General features: G+C 43.6%; 1 protein-coding gene across 1 annotated transcript; it reads left to right on the top strand.

Moving 5' to 3' along the window:
- The first annotated feature begins 16,823 nt into the window (after positions 1–16,823).
- LOC126568829 (longitudinals lacking protein, isoforms A/B/D/L) lies at positions 16,824–19,515 on the top strand. Its single transcript, XM_050225481.1, has 2 exons — positions 16,824–18,113; positions 18,231–19,515. Exons 1-2 carry the CDS (start codon positions 16,848–16,850, stop codon positions 19,503–19,505), a joined length of 2,541 nt encoding a protein of 846 aa, XP_050081438.1. The 5' UTR covers positions 16,824–16,847; the 3' UTR covers positions 19,506–19,515.
- Positions 19,516–25,856: the final 6,341 nt, after the last annotated feature.

Consider the following 25,856-nt stretch of genomic DNA (forward strand, 5'->3'; position numbering starts at 1 on the left):
TGTCTCGAAGAAGAACGGACATATTTCTTCACGGAACCTCCACGGACATACTAATTTTTCTTCTTGGCTTAACGATCGCTAAGATCACGCCGGCCATCGAATGGCTTACTAGACTTCCCGATACCACGTAGTTTGATAGTCAGCCCCCACTACGGGGTGACAGTCCGGATGGCATTTAAACCCTGATCCTGCCGTAAAAAGTCTGCTGTGGTGCCGCTGTCGCCCACCACGAACATACTACTGTGCCAGAAAAATAAAATGACTGCGTTTTTTTTCTTAGATGGTTTTTTTATTAGGCCAAATGAAGGTCATCACCTTCGAATCCCCTTTCGATGCCAAGCACCTCTTCCACATCTTCTCCTACTCCTCGAAGCAGATTCTGGGATGTCCTTTAGTTCCTTCGTCGCTGCGGCTTCTATCTCCTCGATAGTGTCAAAACGGTGTCCCCGAAGCGGCCGTTTTAGCTTATTGAACAGCCAGAAGTTGGCTGGTGCTAAATCTGGCGAATACGGCGGTTGCGGATCAATATGGGTGGCAGTTGTTGCGAAAAACTCACTCAAAATATTGGCTGTATGGGAATTGTTTTTCACAAATCCGGCCGCTTTCGCCGGATGGAGGGCCGCAATCGCGCGCTTTGTTCACCGTTTGACCATTCGGAAGAAATTCCTTGTGAACCACCCCACAGTAATCAAAGAATACCGTCAGCGTCACCATAATTTTCGACCGGCTTCGGCGCGACTTCTTGGGCCTCGTCTCGTTCAGGGAACGGTACTCGCTGAACTGGTCGGCTGTTTCTGGTTCGTATGCGTCAATCCACGTTTCGTCGCCAATTATAAGCGATTTCAGCTTTCCAGCGTAGTCTGCCAGCTTCGTTTTGCAGACTACGACACGATACCGCTTTTCGAGTAGGTTCAGGCATTTTGGCACCAGGCGAGACTTCACTCGCTTCAACCCCAAAACATTTTCCAGGATGGTGTTGACCGAGGCTTTGGAAATCCCAACACTTTCCGAAAGGTTTCGTATCGTCAACCGACATTTGTTGACCACCAAATCCTTGATTTGGACGACGTGGACGTCAGCGGTCGAGGTGGATGGTCCTCGTCTTCGGCCTTCTCATGGCCATTCTTGAAATCACTGTACCATTTGTATACATTTTTCTTCGACAAAGATTCTTCCCCGAAGGCTTATTTCATTGCGCTAGCAACAATTTTAACATGTGCGCAGCTCCAAAAACTTGGACATGGCCAGTATGGACAAAAACACTTGGCGCAGCTCCGAAAACAAATTATCACTCCTAGCCGGATTGATGTTGTGACTTGAAACGTGGCAGAACTGTCAAAAACATATATTTTGACAAAGGAAAAATAAAAATAAGGGGATTCCTTTGGCACGCGAAATTTGACATCCAATGTCACCATACTTTTCGGACACAGTAGTATATACATATAGACATAGAGACTGGCAACTTAGATCACATGTCCCTTTCGAACAATTTTCGTCGAGTGGTTGATGATCATTAAAACAAACATTCAAGTATCATAAAGACTTAACAAGTCTTTAAAAATAGTACATCAGTACCATTTTAATAACGACGAACTGCACCAAACGGTATAATGGAATTATACATAATAATTTTGGACATTCTTTTTCATGGCTACACGACCTTCTGGGTCACGGCGGCCATCGAATGGCTTACTAGACCTATTGATATCATGTAGCTGGATAGTCAGTTCTCACCACGGGGGGACGGGCCGGATGGAATTAGAACCTTGGTTCTGCTGTCGCCTGCACCTTTCCACCGGTTTTGGACGTTACGTTGATCTGTGAAGTCTATCTATTGCTATGTGACGATGCAATTTCTCTGCTTGCTATCAGGGATTCAGTGATCAGGTCAGGGTCAGGGATTTGTGGAAAATTTGAGATTCACATTTAAGATGCAGGAAAATTGTATATTAGTCGAACTGTTATTTTTCAATACCTCAAGACAAATAAAACTCGCCAAGAATTCGATACTAGTCTATCCGAAAGAGCCCAACTATAAATAGAAAATACGACAAAAAAGAAATTGTATCGATTGCAGTTTTGTTTACTAAAAATGACATGATATATCGGTTCTCCTGATTCCGTCACACCGTGAAAAGATACAAAGTGCAAATAGCTGCAAGTTGCTGCTAAAATAATAACTTTGTCAATTCTAGCGTATGCTTAATGCACCTTCGTCCACATTATTATCGTGCACATAAATCACACAGACAATCCGTAGTCCGATGATTACACCTCAGCCGTCCGATGCCTTCGCTCGCCAAGCCATTCGAGTGCTGCACAATGTTTGCGTGCCTTCCATTTCCAATCTGTTCCCAGCTGCACTAATCGATTGCCGTGTGCGATTCGTCCGGTACCGGATCGCAGAAAACATGCTAATTCTGGCTTGGAGTCAATCGTGTGGTTCGTGTGGTCTGCACAATCCACCCGGTGGCGACCCCGTGTGTATATATTTGCGCTGGTCGTTCGTGTATGTGGTCACCAGCATAGAGGTGGGCATGGTAATTTGAAGTTTGAACCATAAAAAATTCACGAAAAAAGAAACCGTTCGCTAAACCGTTTGCTGGCCAACGCCATTTCGCTGGCCAGTATTGCGGTGAAGGCTAAAGGTTCTATATTGGCGCGACCGGAGAGGGGGTTTTTTTTTTCGGACGCAGTGTGCACAGTGCACTCGGGAAGGTGACTTGCAAGCTGCAGAAGATGGTAGCATGCATTTGGTCCGGTGGTCCTCGCCGGCAATGGCACGAAAATTGGCAATTTATTTGTCGTGCCGAAGGTTTCTTTTTGGGGTGATGGTGGAGAGGTGGACTGTGCAGGCGCTGCTGGGACTGAAAAGTGTGATGGGGAGAAAAATTGCTATCCCCCATTTCCCAGCAGACTACTGTGTGTTTGTGGGGGAAACACACAAAATCACTATCTCGGTTTGCATGCGATTTCGATGGTGTTGGTCAGGCGAACGACGAACAAAAAAGCAACCTCGCGGCTCGAGGTCTCTGTGGTGGTGGTGATGGAAGTTGGAGGAAATGATGGAATATCAGTAGGGATTAAGGGAAGCAGAGGTGGTCCTTTAATGCCAGCTAGATGACTGAGCTTTCGTGCCAATTTTATTCTAATCCCTGCGACCAGTGGCAAATCACATGCTACACACAAAAAATCAGACCATGCACTCAAAACACTGCAGGAGTTGTGGAATTACACCAAGTGGTAATCGGCACACACAGCTGGAAGTAATGACCTCGTTCGGAGCCACAGTTTTGTCCCACGTCGGATAGTACATCAAAACCGCAAGCACACGTTTTGGGAGAAACTAAATTCTCTAGACTAGAGAGAAGGAAAATCTTACCCATTTCCCGTAGGTCACCACCACCTGCTGGGACAAGAAAGCTAGTCACCTTCCGCTCGTTTTGAAGCTACTTTGCATAAGCCCCACGAAGTGCGTTCACTGCATTGCTGTAAACTTTGCATTAAGTTGGCACATGCTGAAGAATGGTTCAGTATTAAGTCTGTAATACGCAAAGCAGAACACAAATAATAACAACTGAGTGTCACACAACAAGGAAGTTATGATCAAAGTAGCTTCTCCCCCCCCCTCCCCCCCCCCCCCCTGTTAAAACCCTAATGGACCTTTCCGGAGGTCACCAAAGCAGCGCTGCGTCCCGAAATCGCCAAAATTATCTGCATCGACCTCCACAGCGGGTTCATTTTTGTGCGTTGTACATACAACACCAGCCAACGAAACTGGGCAGGTCAGGCGGGTGACCGATCGGTTCATTGAACTGGGTGAACAGGTTCTGTGCCACATCGAAACACGGGTTCTCCCGAACAAAGAAACGTTGCGGAACGTCAATTTATCGCAAGCATCCACAAACACGCTTTCGGGGCCAGCATTGTTTTGCCGATGGCATTTTTGGGACTTATTTTCCGATATTTACACACTGATTGGCCGGAAACTTCCTGGTGCCCGAGGGGGATGCACTTTGCATTGCATCGTGGACTTGTGCCAGCGCTTCCGGAGGTTTCGCATGCACCCGCATGAGTGCGATATGATTATTAATGCACTTTTTGGCTTTCGGAAAGCGATGCGTTGTCCGGAAATTGGACGTCCACGGTCATTTGTGTGATGAAGTTCGTTGAACTACGCATTGGTTCGGAAAACGGGGAACCATAATACCAATTTAGTTCGACCAATTCGCTGTATGAAGACCAGCTGATGGAGACATTGTTCTGTCTTGTAGAGAAAAATGCACGCTATGGCATGAAAAACTTATACTAGCTAACGAAAGGAATATGTACTTTACGACATAATTGAAGCTTAAAGAAGAAATCCAACCCTTCTGGCGGCTGTCGCAAAATTTGGTCTTTAATACCTGGCACAGAAACATTTTATGCAACAGTCTATTCCGCACCATAAAAGATCCATATTTTGCCAAAATTCAAACAACAGACAACACCTTATTTCGTTTGTTATTTTAAGCCTTTTTCGTTACATTGCGAACGGGGTAAGAATGAACCCTTTCTCTGTGCAAATTTTTTCGCCGGTCCTGAAGCATCCTTATCCGCTTCTTTATGATGCAGCCATTCTCACTGTTACTCCTGAAGCGCTAAAATCCCTACAATGTGTTACCTGTGAGCGCTTTATTACAGGAGGCAAAATAGGCGACGAGCCTTAACTCTTTCGTAGTTGCCTTGTGTTGTGCTTCTCTCACAGGACACGATTGTACAGTAAAATCTGCATCTTTTTGCTAAAAAAAAGCCCCTTATAGAAAAGGGCGGCTGTAAAGTTAACAACCAAAGTGAGGTTATTGCTAATGGTGATATGATCTGCAATTTTTTTGTGCTAAAACAAAAAAAAAAAAGGATCAAAACAGCAGAAGGGAAATAAGAGAAAAACAGGTAGCATGGTAAGACTGTGATCATCCCTAAGGGACACGTAGTGGGCAGCGACAATCGATTAGGGCTGTCATAAACCAGGATCTGCGAAAAGGAGTTCGACGAGAGTTCGAAAAGAAAAGATTGGGAAGCGAATTTTGCTATATGTCTTTGTTGAAGTCATGAAATGGTATGGACGAAAAAAAAAGGCAAGGGTTAGATGGCGATGGTGAATTGTTGTGAATTGTTGCAATGTTTTCTTTTGTTTTTTGAAAGTAAGGAAACTATGAAAATTCTAAGGTACGTAATAAAACCCTTTCACAGAATTATTACATGACGAAGAGACATGTCATCAGAAGAATTGTTTTCGGTTTTGCATGCAATGATAACCACCATGTCCGACTGCACATCATAGATCAATAGTGGTAGTTTGTCGTTTTGATTAATTTTATTAATTACTTCCAGAGACAGTAGATCTGGGCATCATCTCAATGTCGATGCATTGATGTGAAAGCATCATGAGGGTGGCGAAGCCTTGCGGCTATTCTTCCAGTCGCACTGTATCTATTCTGCAAGGCGATCAATTGAACAAGGAACCACGGGATGGCCGTAATCAACCGGCCCGGCAGAATTGGTTCGATGCCAATTGCATTCAATCAATTAATAGAGTGTCAATTATAGTTGTTGGATGATTCGCATTACCGGAGGGATAAACATTTCCTATCTTTTCCTCATTTCCCGGAGAACGCACGTGCCAATTGATTTTAAATGTTACACTAATGGTATCCCGCATAAAGGAAGCAAATGTGCTGATATAATTGTAATAGTATAGAAACGAGTTAAAACGTACAGCTAGACATGATTTAATTCGGAGCGCAATGTAACTGCATAGCCTTAAGCAACCAACAACAGCGACAAGGTTCTCGGGCGAGCAATTAGTCTTATAACGATCCCTAATCAGTAAAACGATGTAATCACCAACACACAGAAGAACTGATTCGAAGAGCAGTTTTTATATTGCGACGCGAAACTAACAACCGTCAGCGGAAAGATTCACCCAACAGTGACGTTCACTAGAGTGCCCTCTCGAAGGGCCTATCTCCTATCGGGTGGCACCTATCTGCGTGGTTCAATTGACCGCCTGGTGCATTGCCACCCCAAAGCGTAACCGTAGAAAGGGACATATACGATAATGGGCAAAAAAAAACACACACACACAAACACACACTCAGACATACGCATCGTCAATCGACGAGAAAACCTCAAAGTGCATTGACCGTCCAAAATTCATTTCATATGTCCAGAAGTTTCATCGCTCACTGCACTTCCACCACTCGATGCGCCCGCGAATGTTACATTGTGCCTCGTGAATATGGAAGATGTGCGATGTGGGAAGGAAATGGGAGAAGCGCGGAACCGCTTTACTATGGCTGTCAAATTAGAACTGGTTCTGCAGTTTGCGTAGGTTTGCCGTACGTACGTTGCGTATACGTGACGAAGGCACAGTGAGCGTGAAGGGAGAATGCGTGACGATGCGTGAGATATGCAAGCGAGTCAATGCACGTATTGTGTGCAAGCGTATGGGTGAGTATACACATTTCTAGACGATCTGTTATCGCTCAGCATAGGCGTGATCACATACGACCCAGACGCAATTTGAACACATCTGCTCTAGTATAGCATTTGCGATCAATCGGTAAAAAGGTATTTGTTACAATTTCTATTATGAAAGATTAGTAAAATATAAGTCTAATAAAACTGCTACAAAACTCAAACTAAAGATCAACTAGCAATTTTAAACACAAATCATGCAATCGTTCTTCTAATTTGATACTCATTTCCAAAGAAAAAGACGATTGTTTTCTCACTAAAATTTGCCAAAAAAATACAATCAAATCACTTTCTCTAAGCATTTCCTTCTTAAATATGGTGTGCTGCTGTCCGCTCTGGCGTTTCTTCCATTGTGTGGCAGCAATTGTCAACAGCCAAGTTCCATTCCACCGACAAAAGAAGGAAAGAGAATGTAAAGGAAAGGCAGGAAATTGCCTCATCAGTCTCTACCCCCTGTCTCTAGGACCAGCAACACAGCAGCAGTTGAGCGAAATGCCGCAGCATGATGTTGCACTGCCGTGTTGTGCCTTCTTTTATTGTGGTTATTTAAGGTATAATCGTCCCACGACGGGCAGGCATGCACTTTTCTCCCTTTTCCACAGAGAATCTGAATGGAAGCGTAATACATGCGTATGTGCAATTTCTTCCCTTTTGTGCTCACATTGCAATCCCACCTCCGGACGGTGGACGGTAGGTTTGAGAGTGTCATAAAACAATCCACGAACAATCCGCCCGAGGAGAAAGAAGGAAACGGAACACTGAAGAGAATCGAGTGATCATAAGGCAGAAAGGAGCTTTTACGTCTGAAGTGGCCATGCAGCTCGGCTGCTGATTTCGATCATTTCTGGTAGGTTCACCATTTAAAGAAAAAAGGACTGTGGGTTGTAATCCTTTTGTGTGCAATGTTTGCTGCATCCTTTTTTTGCTGCTGCTGCTGCTTGAAGAAGTAGGGAAACACTCTACTAATCTTGTTTTGCCTTAGGTTTTTAACCCCATCATCCGGGAGATGGATTTTGGATTTTCCCTTTTGATATTTCGATACCCTTAATTTCATTTCGAGAAAAAAAAGCTCTCACACAAGAATGATCATTCAATTTGTCAATTTTTGCCATTGTGTTGGCGTTCCTGTACCCCGGGAAACGGGTAATTTGTCCTTGTTTTTTTGCTTTCCTTTCTTCACGTTACCCACGTTCTCATTCATAATTATGTAAGAACAGTGCGCGAATTACCTAGAAACGGGTAATCTAGCGAAATGAAGCAAAACATGTTACGGCGGGGTGTTTTTTAAACATGGAAGTAAATCTAAAGGAAGGCGTTTCAAGCCAAGTATGTATTAGGAGAACAGCTTTTTATACCTTCTCCGGCTTACACCATCGTCTTTGAGGTAGGTTTAGTTTCATTGAGAAGATTGTTGGTAGAATGTTGTTGCCAATTCTCGATTTTCATTCATGCTCTGGACATCATGGACTTCAGAGCAGTGACCATTAGTTTGTGAAATAATTTGTTAATTAAACGAATGAATTCGACAATAAGCCATATAAAATGTTAGAATTTTTTTTTGGAATTTAATAAGAACTTCTTATTTATTCTTAAAACATTCCACTTTCAAACATGGATTTTTTTTTGCTTAGTATGGAAGACTCTGGTCTAGTCTATTGGAACATGTTGAACATAATTTTAGTAAAGAAACCATGAAAGATTGATTGTTAACATCAACATCTTTACATAAAATTCGCAGGACGCTTGCTGAATAATCTCTGACTCTAAGAAGACTAGCCTTCTTCTTCTTCTTCTTCTTCTTCTTCTTCTTCTTCTTCTTCTTCTTCTTCTTGGCTTAACGACCGCTAATGTGACGGCCGCTCATGTGGCCATCAAATGGCCTACTAGACTTGAAGACCGAGTCTTCAGCAATTCGTTCAGAAACTGCTGCTTATACATGGCTTAATCAGGATGTCAGGAAACAAAGCTGGATTCTAAACCTTTTATATCTGTTGTCAACCGAGTGATCGGTGTCATCGCAACAGAAAATGTCATAATAATTCTCACGTAAAGGCAAAACATATCAGATGTGATATCAGACATCTTCCAGCAATTAACCTATGAAATATTGGACTCAAGCAGAAGACTTCATTTATATAACAGTTCTGAGTCGAGTGAGCCGAATCGTTTCAATGATTAGCAAATATTTGCTTGGAGTTTCTAATTATTATCCCCTTCATTTTGTCTAAAATCGATTATGAAACCGCTCGTTCGATTGAAGCAATTTCTAGAAGAAATCGTATTCAAAATTTATTTGGCAAGTTGACAACATATTGCAAACAGTACTACAGTGTAAACGGTTGTAATAATCAAGTTAAAACATCGGATTTACATGTTATTTTTATGTGAAAGACGATCTGAGATAATTAGCATAAGAGTAAGAGAAGAGTAAAACGTTCAAAAGATCATCTGCACTTTAAGGCTTGTGTATTGTCTTGTTTACGTATTTAAAAACAAACCAGAGAGTTTTCAGTGCGGAATGCCAAGTAAATAAAAAGGCTGCAAATTAAAAATACATATAAAAATGGCAAAACTGTTGCGATGCTCCTAGCAAACTCCTAGAAGCGGATCATCCGTTGAAAGCAAAATAGTTTTTTTCACATGTTTTCAGAAAGATATCACGTTTTTAGAAATGTTTTTAAAAATGTTGTTTTTACAAGAATAACCTTAAATTTTCAAATCGTGCACACATTTATCTTCATACTTTATCTTTACCCGTACTAAAGGTGTTTGCTCCGTGAAGCACCAGGCGTCCGCTTTGAATATGTAAATATTACCAAAACAAGATGCATCGGGTAGGGTGGATGAAATATTTTTTGAAACTTTTAAATTTTTTTTTATTTCTATTTTTGTATTACAAAAAAAAATAATTAAAATAAATACAAAACGGCATGTGTAACATATTGTTGGAAATTAACATTAAAAATCAACACAATCGGAAAAAAGGAGAGTAAAATAGAAAATCGCTAATTCTTTTACATCATCAGGAACAACTCCCGTACTTTCATTTCAAAACCGACTGCACTTGTACGGGACCACGCGGAGTGTCGGTTGTGTATGATGCTAACGATTATGGTCAACGAATGCGCTAATATAATCGACGTGGCGTGTCACGTCGAATGCTGACCTCCTCCGATTGCATGCACACGCGAGCGACAGAGAAAGCAAGCGCAGCAGATATGAAGCGAAAAAAAGCGAGATAAATTAAGCATCCGCTTGGATGAAACGATAGAAGCGAAAGATAGAAGCGTCGACAAGTATAGAAATGCGATAGATACGCTTCTCGTGCTTCTCTATCGCGTCTTGTTGTGATGAAACTTGCCTCCGACAACAGCAATTTTGGCCCTGTTTATTCCGAAACTCTCTATCGGAGTGTTTCTGTATGCGTATGTGTGTGTGTGTGTGTGCAAGCTTCCATTCACGGCCACACCATACCTCTAGCCAAACCCGAATCGTTTCACCACTCAGTTTGCTCGCGCAAACCTTAAAATGCATCTCGCAGCATACATCGTAGCGGCACTCAGCAGTGAATGCGTTTCACTTGTTCGCGATCGTGATGTCTAGAAGTACTCACGCATCGCGATGCATCGTGTGCTCACGGATCCCCTCTCCCGTTTGATTTGCGCATCGCGATCGACATAGATTTACCCCCACCAACGAACGAAACCGTCAATGCTGTCGGCCGTTTATGTTGGCCACCGTTGCAGCAGAATTTGCTCGCATGCATAATTCCGACGGGCGTTAGATGGAACTGAGTGTGTCTATGTGAGTGCACGAGTGAGAGCACAAATAGTGGAAGACAGTAAAAAAAAAAAAAAATAGGGAAGGTGACGTTGCCGAACGCCCTACGAGCAGCGGATGAGTGGTCTGACTGGTAGACCTTCCAAAAATTTGTGCGAAGGGCACACGAACGTAGGGCTAGGGCTGATGCAAGAGTCGCGGCGATAGTATTGAGTGCAAGCGAGAAGCACGGCGACCGAATAGCTAGGTTTGCGCTAAGGGGTTCGGAAGGAGAAGGTACCTTTCGCCTTCCTTTTCACACCCATGGTGCGATGCTGCGCGGTGCAGCATAAAAATGCGCCCTATGTCTATGCGCTGCTGATGCGCAGAGGAGTGCGAGCGAGCGAGCAGGAACCGTAAAAAGGGCGCAGATTCACTCACCAACGGCCCAAAAAAAAAGGGTTCCAAATGGGAAAAGACGAATGCGAAACAGGGAAAGCTGGACGGCGTGAGTGGGTATTTGGAAAAGGATCGACTTCGAGCATCCTTGTGCGTTCAGTGGAAAATTCACCAAGGCTAGAGGGAGAGCGAACGATGCAGTGGTGCGGCCGCAGGAGAGTGCCGTGGTGAGGAGGTCTTCGTGCAGAGCACGAACCGTTTTGGTGAAGCCTCTCCTCCGTCCCGTCCCCGGTGTCGGGCGGGTGCCATCAAGACGGTTGACTTCGGCGATTTTCGGTGGGCTCTGGTTTTGGCCGCAACCGTTCTCGGAATCAGAAGCGAAAAGTCCGCTCATTGGCAAGCACGTCCGATCGACTACCAACGCCATCCGCCGCGTATTGCGCTCAACCTCAAAAAGTGAGCGACACGGGCCCAAAGTCCAAAAAGTGCATGTGCAGTTTTCGGCAGGGTGATCGATAACGAAGAAGCTTAACGGCACAGATTGAATTATAAATTCGGGAAACAGCAAAAACCGCGCAACAGTCGGTGCAGCCAAAGTGTGCATTTGCAAACGAACATAGCAAGGCAACACAGCATTTAAAAAATTCCGTTACGGTACGAAAACTGTAACGCAAAGTGCAAAAGAAACAAAAACCAAATTCGGTAGTGCTTCTTCTAACGCGATCATATCTCCTCTCGTCGTAGGTGCGTTCGAACGATCGACGACAATAGTTGCATCCCGCGTCTAGTGGAAGATCCCACAAAACTTCAGTGGACAGAGAGCATCAGAAGGCGGAAGTTTGTGCAGACGACCTTCCCTGGGGGGGAGTCCGGAAATATGCACGCGTGGAAGTGGAACAGCACATATGCAGTGAGTGCCAGTGGAACAGTGCAGTACGGTGCAAAGTTGGCGTGGTTCATATGAAAGACGAACGGTTAGTGCGGAAACGAAGCTAGCGAACAGGCAAATCATAAAGTAAGTGCGAAAACAAAAATCTTTACGAAACATTAGTGACGAAACGAAACGTGAACAAGTGAGCGGAAGCTGCAAGTGTAGTCGAGTAAGAAACGTGTGACACAAAAGGAAGTTAAAACTTTGCAACGTTTTCCATAGTGAAGTGGTGAATGAAGAACAGCGGCCAGCAAGCGAACCGTGTTTTTCTAACGAAGCAGTAGAAAGCGTACAACCAAGCGCGAAACGAATATAACGAAGCGACAGCGCGCAAGAAGAAAAAGGAAGAAAAGGCGTAAATCTCGGTGCACGTTCAAGTAACAGTGGCGTAGAAAGTCGCGCGCGCGCGCCTCCTTAAAGTCCCCCCCCCCCCAAACTTTTCCCTTCCCACTACACTCTCCTTTAGATCGAACAAAGGGGGGAAAACAACCTCACAGCAACATCTTCACCTCGCACAGCATTATCAATACGCCCCAGCAAGAAGGCTAGAACTTCAAGTGTCGCGAACCCTACCTACAAGCAACAGCCCGGATCAAGCTCATATCTCGTCCAGGCGGTGTCCAGGTCCAGGGTGTTCGCACACATTTTCCACATCATTTCTGCAATAACTTTTTCGGACCTAGCTGTGCTTGAGGTTATCAAAATTTATCTTCCCTCCTTCCTTCCCACGAATTCTCGGTTAGTAGAATTCATCGATTCCCCACTGGAAAACATCCCACCGTTCGTACACCGTGAAGTGAGTTTCAATCCATTCCAACTAACGTGTGTGGACGTGTTAAGTAAAGTCAAAGCAAAGGAATCAGGTGTAGTTGTGCCGTTCAGCACGATCGTGATGAACGTGAACTTTGGTGTGCACGCGCCATCGTTTTGCTACGAAGCGGTTGTGGAGGTGAAAGTTTAACATTACAACAAGACAAAAGTCAACGGAAGGTAAGTTATTTTCAACATCTTAAAACCTACACGTGCTGCACATGTTTCTGATCGGCTAGCGCTCACAGACGCTGGAAAGATCGCTTCAGCTTACCGCCCAGAAAGACAAACGTACTTGCGTTTTTCTTCCCAACGCTAGACAAACAAGAATTAGGTCAACCGAAGGCAGAAATATACACACGCTTTGCACAATTGCACAAGCGGGCGTGAACAAAAATGTAGCGAAAATCGAACACACAACAGACGCCGAGAACTGAAGCCAGACACGACCAATATATCGCAGGACCCTGCAGGACTCTCAGCAGCATGTGCTTATGCTGTTCAGATGTTTGCACACGTTTTCCGCTTTTCTTTTAGCAATGGTTTTCTGCACAGAAACATGCCTCGAAGGATGTTGTTTCGTTCGAAGAAACTCGTACAGTGAAACTGGATGTTTTGGTTATTTGATCTTTTGGGTTTCGAATTTTCGAAGCTCAGGCAAGTTTTTTTTGACATTTTTGGAACAGACTTTTCATGCTGGAGAATGTTTTGAAATAATAGTATTAGTCAAACTGCCCGTCAGGGTTCAAAGTTGAAACTCTATGGGTGTATTAGATGAACAAGCAAACAGATAGTTTGGACGAAAGCATTCTCTATATGTAAGATAGCTTACATTTACACAAGATACGGCGTGAGTAACACAACCGCACAAGATTGTGCATTATCATTATCAGCCAGCGAAAAGTGAGATTGTGCAGCCCCGAAACGTTTCGTCGAAATTCGTACTGTGATGCAACCGCAACGTTGTTGATGTCTGCTGTGACTTGCCTGGGACCTAATCGTATTCTCACTTTCATTCCGGTCCGGACTCGCTGCCCTGAGAACGAACATCTTTTGCAAGGTACCTATCAAGTGTGAGAACAGCGAAAGTGAAAAGGAGAATTTGCATAACATTCCCACCCATTTATCGTACCTTTTAATCATGTTTGGAAAAAGATCCTAAATTTCCGTAGACGCATCACAAAATTTGCATAAGCTAGTTTTCTCCCCCATTTGAATGATCTCTCCGAAGATGCATCAGAATATATTTTCCTTTTTATCCGCATCTCAACCCATTCGAATGCAATGGAAAAAGACGACCCTTTAAGTGAGGATCTTTAACCTCAAAGAAATGGCACTGTTTTTCTTTCTCGCCTTCCCATGCAAGCAATCGAATGCTTTCGGTCCTCTCCGTTGGTGGCATTCAGCGCAACGAAACCCAAACCTCAGCGCTCACGGAGCACAATTCCATGCATTTGCTAACAATGGCAAAGTGATAGTTTATTTGTGCCCTTTCTTGCCCTCTCGTCGGTGTTGAGGAAGCAGCGAGGGAAGTTGTAAAAAAGGATGCCTTAGGTTCGTCCCAAAGCGACACAACGTAATAATAGTAAGAACCAAGAAAAAAAAAAACCTCCAAAACAAGCGAACCGCAATCAAACTGATGATCTTTGAATTTGAAGAGCTTGCGATGCGGAGGATGTTTAACTGCAATGGAACTGCATAGCCGTGGGAAAGACAAAACCGACAATGCATGGATGCTAACACTATTACGGCATTTGACGTTCGAATTTTGTGGGTGACGTCAACGGGCAATTTAAGAGGGATCGTCCAAAAAATGGCTGCCGGAGTTACGGGTCACAGAAGGTCCGACGATTCGCAACATCATTTTCTTGCAGCGAGAGTAATTAATGGTAGGGACATCGACAAGGGTTCTTTTATTCCTCCCGGACGCGTTGCGAACCCAGTACTGATATGCCGGTGCAGTATCTCGGTGCAGTCGGTCCCTTGTACCATCATCTCCGGGCCTCTGACTCGCATGGTAAAAGCATTTGTCAATAAATCATTACGCTTACGATAATAATGCTGATGATGATGAGGAGAATGATGATGGTGTGCCGCTGGTGTGAGTGTGTGCGCTGATCTTAACGATGAGAATTTGCTGACCGGGGATAAGACACGGTCACCGAGAATGTTTGCGCAGGATCGCATCCTCTACGACCAATTCACCTCCACACCTTTCACATCATTTATTAATTTGATCTTTATACCTGCAGATAAGAAAAAAATGGAAGCAGAAATAGGTTTAACTGCACCTTATAACCTTTTAACCCAATATTGCACAACTGAGGGCCATATTCTGATCCTTTTTGCGTGTGTTTCTTACTCTCCATTCTGCTTTGCACATTTATCCAAACCGTTGAGAAGGGACGTTTCGTGAACTTGATTTATTTTGCTCTATGATTCCTGTTGACCTGCGCCCGATTCTTGTGTCTGTGCAAAGTGCAAAAATCCCTCGCTTTAATCCTCTAGTTTCAACCAATTCTTCTTTGTCCGTGTTGCTATTGAGTCCATGATGAGTGATCCTCTTTATGTTTTTTTGTTGTTGTTCTTGTCATTGCTTCCATTTATTGTTCTTTCGCTGTTTCGTAGCTTTTGGCACTAGAGTTAGGCACAAATTTGGCATGAGCATTCGGACGTGCTACGACCCTTGCCGGCTGTGGACAAATTAGGACATCAGGAAGTGGATTATAGCTAGAGGGCAAAATGTTTCCTTTTTTTTTTTGTACGAAGAAGAAATCCCTTTTCTCTTCCCCATCGAGACAACACTCAAGTTTTACATGAACAAGTGTTCCAATTTTCTTGGCTGCCTTCGAAAGGAATGGACTTTTTTTACATTTCAACCACCAAGATAAGGATCGAAAAGAAAGCTAAGCCCAAAGAAAAAATACGAATAGAAAGGATTTGCAAAAGCTCCTGACTTTCTTCCATTTCCGTTGCAAATATTAGATCGTCTGAGTGTTCTTTGAGCGATATTTTTAGAATCTCTTTTCACATGGAAAGGAAGGATATGTTTGCGAAACCAAAAAAAGAAACCCTTCCAACTCCAAAGGCAACTCCTTCGGCTCTAATTTGTACACTAAAATTGGCGGAGCACGGTTTAGTGGTCACGCGATGTGCGATTTCGACACGATTTTCCAACACGTTTGGATTCGTATACAGGCAGTTCTCGACTTGCGCGGCACTCAAGTTACGCGAATTTGGCGATCGGCGGTATTATCTCCAAATTGATTGTGTGGATGTAATTATTGAACAAAAACAAAAAAACTAAATCTTTAAAAGCAACGTTGAATGTAGACAAAAAATGTCCAGAATTTGAAATCAATGTGAATATCAAACGTTGTCGGATCAAACTGATTTTATATTAATTTTTGACAAGGCTGTCAATTTTTGACACAAATCCATAGAAAACTCACAGCATTTTTTTTTAGCAAAATCAGAGTTGCACTTCGTGCGGTACGCCTTTTAAGCGGATTTCCCTGGTCTGCACTATCCGCGATAGTTGGGAACTGGCTGTATACACCCTTCAGAAAGACAAAAGGGAGTAATCAGATAAGCCTTGTGGCAGAAGTTGAACCCGATGTTGTACCCCTTCCAAGAGATTCGTTTCCGGTGATGGTGGTGGTCAACACCTACCTATAAGACGGCTCTGGTGATAAGGCGAGGACCGATATACTGAATAGAACTGGCACCGGCTAATAAGAGCTGGGACTCAGCACCGACAGGGTAGCGCCAGGAAGGTGTGTTGTTATTTTCGCACGATATTCGCACAAAGCGCCACTAGCTTCCCGTAAACACACACAATCGCGTTACCGCCAGATAACACCTCCCGGAGGCTCATTTCGGCAATCACGTTTCCGTTACGGTACGCCTTGAATCTGATGATATGTTGCCCTAGCCTAGAGAGCGAGAGCGCCACTGTACACATATGTACCTTGATTGCGATTATCACCACATTCCGCTCCGCGTGACTCAGAGCACTTCAGAGGGAATGAAAATCGTCACTCGCTTGGACAGGCAGTGAGACCTCGAGAAAACCCGTAAACAACAACATTGCGGGGTTTCGCCGTAGGAAGGTTGTTTTTGCGACGCAAATGTTGTTTTTGTTTTCGCGTTCTGTCGCGATAGTAATGAATCGGTAGTGCTATTGATGGGTCTAGTAAAGCTAAAGAAACATGGCAGCATTGTTGCTAAACTATTCAACTGCTCTATTACAATGACGAATAATGTATGCTGTTCACTAGCTGTACGTTACTAACCGGTAGAATACTTCCATTTTCTCCTCTTCATATTCTCACAGAGCAGATAGTCGATAGTATTGGGCGGAAGATCCATCCTCCCGCAACAACTTAGCTCAAGCAACTAATAGCAAACATATACGGCCTTCAACATGGGTAGCAGCGAAGGACAAACGTACTGTCTGCGATGGAACAATCACAAATCGAACCTCGTCGAGATACTGGATGCGTTGATCAAGATGGAGTGTTACGTCGACTGTACAATCTACGTCGACGATCAGGTGCAGTTCAAGGCACATCGTGTTGTACTGGCCGCGAACTCACCCTACTTCCAGACGATCCTACAGGATGTACCGATGGATCACTGTAGCATTTTGTTCCCGGGCGTGCAGGAATTTGAAATGCGCGCACTGCTAGAGTACATGTATACCGGTGAGGTGAACGTGACTCAGGCACAGATTCCGCGTATTATGAAAATCGCGGAACAGCTGGAAGTGAAGGGCCTTTACGATATGGCTGATTTGAAAGGTCGCTTCAACAAAATGGTCGACGTGGACCATTTGATGCGTGATCGCGACCCAGCTACGACACTGCTCGCCAGCAACAACAACTACAGCAGCAAAGGATCGTCGACTGCTGGATCAGGAACCGCAACGGCAACGTCCTCTTCTTGGAAAGATGCACCACCGACCAGTAGCAGTGGTGGCAGCAGCAGTCATTACTCACACCATCAACATCAGCACCAGTCATCGCCGGTCATTTCCACCTCAACGAACATATCGATTGCGCAGAGCAGCAGTTCCTCCCCTCCTTACTCGTACAAATCCCCTTACTCGAGCCTATATTCACGTAGTCCCGGTGCCGTAGAACGTGATCGCGAACGGGAAGAACGTAGTCGCGATCGTTCCTCATCCTTCTCACACACGGCCACTTCTCCGCATCGCATCCAGTCCACCTCGGGTTCCTCGGCATCATCCGTAGCGACACAGATTGCACTACAGTCACAAGGCGGCAACCATCAAACCTCTACGCATCAGTCGTCCAGCAGTTCGTCCAGCGCTACCTCGGCATCGGCTCAACCATCGACTGCCGCAGCGGCTGCGGCACTGGCAGCCGGTTGGCCTGGGCTCGGTCAAACACAACTACACAGCATGCTCAGTTCTGCATACGACTCCAGCACCGATATGAACCCGCTAAAGCGCAAGAAACTGCAATCCATGTCTAGTATGCTCCGAGACACTCCGATTCTGCGAAATGTACTGGCACAAGCGAATCCCGCCGACTCCTCCCAATCGACTAGTGGAGGTGTACCGTCGGGTGCAGCAGCAACGGTGGCCACGATACAGACGATCCAAGGCAGTATGAAGTCCGATCCCGAGCGACCCAGCAGTCATCACTCTAATGGCAGTGGTTATAAGGTAGGTCGATCTGGCAAATATTCTATCAAAAAAGATACTTTTAACTGGAGATGCCTTTACAGAGACAATGGTGTGTCACACTAACATTTTGTCATTTCCAAATCTTTCCCACACAAGTCAATCAAGGAACCATCGCATTCACCATACGCGGACAAATCCTTTGATGATGAGCTGCTGGACTCGCCGCACACTTTCGGCGGCGATGCTCGGTTGGCTTCGTACGTGCCACATCAACAGCAGAAACCGGAATGGAAGCGTTACAAGCAGTACACCCGTACGGACATCCTGAACGCGATCGAGTGTGTGCGTAAGGGCATGAGCGCATTGCAGGCTTCGCGTAAGTTTGGTGTGCCTTCGCGTACGCTTTACGACAAGGTGAAGAAGTTGGGCATCACCACCGGTCGTCCGATTAACAGGGCACTTAAGCGATCGCCCAGCTCAAGCGGCAGTCCGGCATCTTTCCCGTACGGATTAAGCGGTGCGAGTCACATGTTTGGTCCAGGCAGTGGTGCTCCCGGAGGATCACATCCGGGTGATCACCATCAGCAAATGCCTTCCCAGTCACAGCAACAAGACGACGAAGCATCAGCGGCCGCAGCTGCAGCCGCGGCTGCCGCCATGGCGCACCATGAAGCTGGTCGTATGATTAAACTCGAGCATGGAAGTCACCATGGGCTGCCACCTACGATCCCACATCCAGCCGCTGCTCTGCTCGATCCGTCCTTCCTACAGCAAGCCCTGGAAGCTCGCGGTGGAGACATTGCCGGGCGAGAGGCACTACACGCCATGGCTTTTGCGGCAGCAGCACATGCAGCTGTTAATGGTATGAGCACATCTCCGGGCACGCACGGAACGGCTCGATCACCAAGCCCTAGCGTTCTGATGAAATACATGCGCTCGGTCTCGATGAGCTCCCCGGAGGACGATCGTCACCATCCGGTGCAACAACAGCAACAGCAGCGAGAGCGAGATCTAGCGGAGGGACATCCTCATCGCGAGGGCCATCACCACAATGGATCCGATCCTGTCTATGCAAGACGCGATCATCCCATGGAGCAAGACTCGATCGACGAGACGGGCAGCGAATGTGGTGAGCGTCCACCAAGCGGTCCGGGACCTCTGGAAGTGCAGGATGATCACGTAGAAGATCTATCGATGGGTCCCAAGCGTGACTCAGAAGAACGAGGACCTTCGGTATCGCCACCACCTTCGTCAGTCGTTCGCGTGGTGCAACGTTCGCGATCACCATCACCACAACCGGCCCCACCCTCTATACCACCCCAGCAGCAGGGTGTCATTGTGCCAGCCCCCGGTAAGTTAAAGGAAGACTACAACATCCCCATCAAGCGGGAAATCATCGCCGACAGTAACGCACCATCAGAATCGTCGTAGAGCGAAAGCATTAAGCGACAGGAAGCCTCGACCAAGGTGTCAGGCACATTCGACGCTCGTACTACTACTATTACTATTACCATTGCGAAGCATAGACGAAAACGAGAAACGGGTAACTAAGTTCACTGATTTGTTTTTAAACTTTTATCCACTAGGAAGTACATTAAGATTAGTTGACAGACATTTTGTTGATCCCACCATGTTTTATCTACCAACCGCAAAAAGGCTAGATTCAGCATCGAATCACCATCATCCTCTATTCCTAAATGTTCACCCATTCGGTGAATATGGTTGTAACTGACAACCCGGTACCGGAAGTTAAGCAAGGACCTTAATGTGTCTTCTCGCAGGAAGAACGCGCGCGTTGCAACATAAGTTACCTTTTATGACGTCATCGAACCGATCCCACCAATTTATTTAAATGCCTAGCGCACATCAGCAACTGTAGAAGTATTTAGCTATTCGTTGCATCCTTCTTTGATTTAAAGAACATATTATTAACTTATCCTTAACAAATAACTAAACCATACCACACCAAAACAGATGATAGACCACCCTATTTGAGGGAGAGCATAGAACAATTAGTCGAATTAGATTACCGTTAGTAACAATCCGTTAGCAGAACCAGAATCTCTGTCTCTCTCCCTTCGTAAGCATTCTCTTCGTCGGCTAACTAAATCGTGAACCTTATAGACTGATACGAGTACTCACCAAATCACCTATCCACCCACCTCAAAACAACACATCCAGACAAATGATTCGCGAAACGGTCCAGATGTCGATGCGTCTGTAAGCGTAAGTGTGCGTTTTTCGGCCTCCATCCCGCCCCGGAAGTGCAATAGAAGGAAACATCGCAAGGACCCAAATCAGGCCTTCCCATTTCTTCTTTGTTACGTAAGCGTAGGTTTGAGCATCTTAGATGAATTGTTTCTATTGACTATTTGGCCTAAGTAAAGCCGCCTTAACAGTAGTAGTTTAACCTTTACCTTAGCTCCCTTATTCTATCATCCCTTTTCCAAAGGCCCTCTTTTTGGTGCGTTGCATTATTGAAAACTAAAACAATCGTAAACCTATCAGGCTCCAAAGTCTGTACCACCATCGTTTCTTAAACTTGGTCGTAATCTTCGAAAGCGTTAGTGAAAAGTGTTTTCACGCTTCTAAACAAAACAATTGTAGCGAAACCACGTTTGACTATGCAGCATGCAACGAGGTTGTGTTTCCTAAACTCTGCTCGAAAAAAAAAATACAAAGTGTTAAGACTATTAATAACTAAAAATGCATCCTTTCCTTACCTGAAAAAAAGCAAAAACAAAACAAAAAATCTACGAACGATTAGAAAACATTAGCGCTGAATGTTGGTATCACCAAAACATGTACTATTAGTTCTAATTTGTCTAAGCCACGTTTCCCTTAGGTTTAGGCGGACTTTAATAGCGAGCGAATGATTCGAATGTGTGTTGCCTTTCGTTACTAACTGATTAGCGTGTAATGATTATGTTAAAGTCGCCACATACACACACACACTCGCAAGACAATGTAAGCAGTTTTGTGCTTCTGTTTGCAAAGAGTGATTAAACCAGCATGATTCTACCATCGAGTGCCTATAATAATGATGATTCCTATAAGCTAGCGCGAGTGTGATGTGAGGTTGAGTTGAAACAAAAAAAAACACGGTTCCTGCATTTTTATTTTTATGTTGTTTCGTGTCTCTGTTTTAGGGAGCGCTAATGCGTACATACAAATGCATATTAATATTATTGTAATGAACCTAGTTAGGCTGTACTATTGTTTATATCGTTTAAGTGGAAAAGTTCTTCATCAAATAGTTTCCTATTAGTTAGTTACCAAACGGCAACGGCTAACACTACACACGCAGATACGTTAGGAAATGCTTTACATTGCGATTGAAAAAGGTAAGAATGTTCTTTATGCTCTTCTTCAAATGAAGCCATATCTTACCGATGGGATGTGAACGTGAACAAAAACATGCAAATCAAACTATTTAGTTGTAACCGTAGTAGCAATGAGATGAAAGGCGAAAAACAAATGTGTATAATACACGGAACAATGTAGGTTTTCACATTGGTCAGATTGAAAAATGTGTTAGTTGATTGTAGAACTAGCATAATGTAGTGGCAGTAGTAGCAGTAGTAAAATACTTGATGTTAACATAGCGTAAAGAGTTGATAATGAACAAGAGAAGAAAACAAACCACAAAGCAGCGAGAAAAAATGGGAAATTTAAACAGAAACGATAAAAAAAAACAATGCCATATAAATATATACAGAACTATGTATAGTACCTACCACTAATCATACTACTAAGAACTTAAAAGGAACGAAACGAAATCAAACGCAACTAGAGAAAGAGCAAGGCTAGACGTGGCGGTAAATGGATAAGAAAACTTTCTGCTAAAACTATTACTCGGTACCATTTCGTAAGGATAATTATTGAAAAGACTGATTAAGATCCTGTTTGTTGTTACTAAACACGGGCTTTAACCGCGCGAGCGTAAGAGTGAAAGGCGGATCTTAAGACAAGCGAGTGCACGGTGTGTTTGTAGAGTCGCATCCTAGTACCCTCCCCATCCCCCACCGTCCCATCCGAGGTTACCGGTGTTCGATCTGCTTGGTTCAGGATTCCTACCGACTGTACTGGCGATCGTTCACCATCCCGTTACGTTGCGCGCAAATACGAAAGACTGAGTTTAATATTTACCGATCATCCTTCGGTCAGGAAACGGAAATAGTCCTTCCCTCCTCTTGGGGTTTGGCCAAGCAAACCCACAGACTAGAACGATGTAGCATGTATTTATTTTGTTTAGGTTTTTTTTCTTCAAAACTCTTTCCTTTACACTGTTGTAATTAGTAACTTGCCGTTTAATAGTTTTCTGTTTTTTAATGCCGTTGGGCTGCATTCGTAGCCCAATATTTATGCTGCTGGGTATAGGGTTTGCGAGGAAGTTGTAACGGATGCCACTATCTTTTTGAATGTGTTCTATGTGTATATGCGTGAATGAATGTGTATGTGTGTCTGTGAGTGTGTACCCTTTGAAATGTCCGTTGTTTAATTCTCAAGTTAATGTGCTGGGGCGATGCAATATCATCATTGTAAGGGTAAACTGGAACTCTCGGCTTCACTCGTCGCGAACCACATGGACATCCTCCAGTATTGCTAGGCCACAAATCGTCTCGCTGCGTTGTACAGTATGTATTTTAGGTCCCCCCAAAAGCCCTCGAAAGCCTTGTATAATCCAAATTAAGTTTGTGAAATAGTCATGAAATAATTAGCAGCAAGTAAGTGAATTCTAGCTCTAAAAGGTGCAGAAAAGGCAAACAGAACCGAAACGTACACCTCGTTAGTAAAATGTTATGCAAAGGATGAATGTCATGTGGCCCACGGTCTATGTGCGAGAACTCTTACTATTAGATCTGTCGGATATGTGGCGGTATGGATACGGGTTTTGGTATCGGCCCCATAACTATAGATGTTGTTTTTAGTTGGCTGCAAACATTGCGCAATTGTGTACGCGGGTGGGGTGAAAAAAAAAAACGGAGAAATCGAAACAGCATGATAAGTATGCAGGATGTTAGATTGTGAAGTGTTGGGAACGTTGCACTATCAACCACAATTAAATCGATACCAGCATTTAAAAATACAAAAGCATATGAGCATGAACATAAATAAAAACTTTGTAGAAACATTAAATATGATGTGCGTATGACTTTTCTTGGAATGAAAGAATTAGCTTCAGATTTGGGTACTTCTTGGAAGTGCAAATGTTTCTTGTCTAATGGATCAATCTGTGAATGTTACGATGAAATCGTTCGAAACGTCTGGCTTCTTAGCACCCCTGGCCGAATAAAACCGACGCTAGGCGAATAAGGCCGAAACAGGCTGCGGTGGTTAAGTAGTCATAACAAAATGAACCACAGAACCAAAAAGACAGAGCACCAGGAAGTGAAGGAAGGAAGCCAGCCGGAAAAAGAACCAGAAAGGTGAAAAGAAAAATTTAATACGCTAATAATGTAAAATTGTAAAATAGTTTCAGAACCGCACACAACGGGTTATTGAAAAATTAACACTAACAGTAAATGTTGCTTTGTTCCTTCATGTATATAATGACTGTAAGAAATGGATAAAATTTCGTGTGGTCATAAGCAAATAACTGTCGATGAAAGCATGTGATCTTTAGATCTTTTGTTACGATACAGCAAGTTGCTGCTCAATTCTAATATTAGTAACCATTTCTTTGTAGTCCAATATGCACTACCTGTGTTGGGGTTTTCCGCGTTGCAATCCACGAGGCCTCTTAAAAGGCTCCCTTTTAAGAGGCGCCTTAAAAGCACCTATTTGTATTTGTGATCTCGTCAAAGCGAACTCATCCAATGCGCATCGTGAATTACAGGGCTTTATTGGTTTAGAGCAGTGGTGTGAAACTCAATTTGGCTTGAGGGCCGGTTTGCTAACAAAAATGGTCTTACGGGCCAACTCCAAAAATATCACTTCTGTCTTGTAAAACCTGCCTAACTATTTACTTCGCATGCATCCAACCTGGACATTTTTCGTGATTTAAAATAATAGTTACACACGGCATAGTTCATATCCCATTATATGTATTTGGATATACTTAACATTTATGTAAATAACACTCATGCAAAGACATTAAAATTCCAAAAATATAAACGTAAGACACATTTCTACGATCTAAGTTACTATGTTTCTTTGATACATTTATTTCCTTGTAAGTAATTATGGGAAGAAGTTAGTAAGAAAATTTAATTCAGTCGTATTATTGTAGTATTATAGTATCAGTGACAGTAAAGAACTTAAAAAAATTATATTTTTCTGTATGTAAATGTTTAACATTATAAATTTCCTGATTTTCCTGACATCTGCTTTCTCTTAACTTATAAATATTAGGTTTCATTGTGTGGGTGCAAGTAACTTTTAATACACTATTGAGATGATTTTGTGATAATCTGGAAAGTATTTTGTTTTTATAATCATTCATTTCCGAAAAAAAATGTTCACAAACATATGTTGTACCAAACATTGAAAATATGTTACCAGCTAGTTCAGATAAATGAGGATATTTTGGTACCAAATACGGGAAAAATTCATGCACGTCTAGTAAAATAAATTTCACTTTAAGGTTCGTATCATTTTGCAAATCTATGAGTTCTATGAGTTGATATTTTTCAGGAACAATTGAGGGATATTTTTGGAACGGTGAACAAATAATACTGAACTCTACTTTAAGTTTTTGAAATATTTCGAATCTCTTTTCAAACTCTATTGTCAACTCATTAATTTTCTCTATGTATAAATTTTTGTTCACATTGATGACATTCAGTGGTAATGCCCGAAGGTTCCCAAAATGCTACAAATACAAATTATTGTTCAATTTTCTCGGCTCGACCTCAATTCAATCTATCCGGAATCGATGTTCTCGTTATCATTTTGCGGGCCAGATTCAAAGACCTCCGTATGTTTGACATCTCTGGTTTAGAGCCTCAACACTAGTGTTTTTTTCTCAAAAGGAGCGTCGGACAAAGAATATGTTTTTATTACGTTAGAACAGTCTTGCAGCCTTGTAAGCAACATGGTTGCTTACGACTCACGACGTAAGAGCTTCACAAAGCTTTGATACGCCTTTGATACTGACTAGAATCAAAAGGTGCATTCGGAAGATTCTTAAGGTTCACTACCAAGGGTCTGTGCTCGGAGGTGGAAACTTCGGAAACCATATTCTATAAGCCTATCCAGATCAAAATGACTAAGGACAAAACCAAAACGACGATAGCACCACCTCGTAGGCTCGTATGATCTGAAACACTGATTTACGCATGATGTAATAGTAATCGACTTTATCATTGCTAGAGCATGGAAAACACTGGATTTTCAGAAGCATATTGCTCGTGACTTCTCTGATCCTCTGTGTTTGAAATCACTGTACTGCTCGTTGATAGTCACCATCGGTTAGAATCTATATGGACCGAATCGGGTAGGTGCAGGGATCGTTTACCAGTTTATCCGCCTCCACCCTGCTCGGTTACGAGTCTAGGTGTCAGTCGCTAGGTCATGACTCTCTTGACTACCGTCGATTACGATTTCAAACCCTTTTTGTCGCTTCCTTTTTGTTCGATTGTATCGATGCTCCGTCTCTGCTGGGCATCATCCCGTTCTATGTCTCTAATCAAACAATTGGCATCCGTCCCTCTCTACTTATGCCTAAGCACCGTTGATTTCCACCTCCCAGTTTCTCCCTTTAATAAGTAATGCCTTACTCACCCCTCTAGATGTAGTTTTAATTCATTTTAAATAGATTTAACGGGTGTATGTGGAACA

Source organism: Anopheles maculipalpis, chromosome 2RL (genome assembly GCF_943734695.1).
Source record: "Anopheles maculipalpis chromosome 2RL, idAnoMacuDA_375_x, whole genome shotgun sequence".
NCBI lineage: Eukaryota > Metazoa > Arthropoda > Insecta > Diptera > Culicidae > Anopheles > Anopheles maculipalpis.

What these genes read in the sequence shown, in the direction of transcription:
- LOC126568829 (XM_050225481.1), top strand. Translation starts at nt 16,848, where the DNA reads ATGGGTAGCAGCGAAGGACAAACGTACTGTCTGCGATGGAACAATCAC. An exon ending in CTAATGGCAGTGGTTATAAG is followed by an intron (nt 18,114 to 18,230) that starts GTAGGTCGATCT and finishes TTCCCACACAAG; the next exon opens with TCAATCAAGGAACCATCGCA.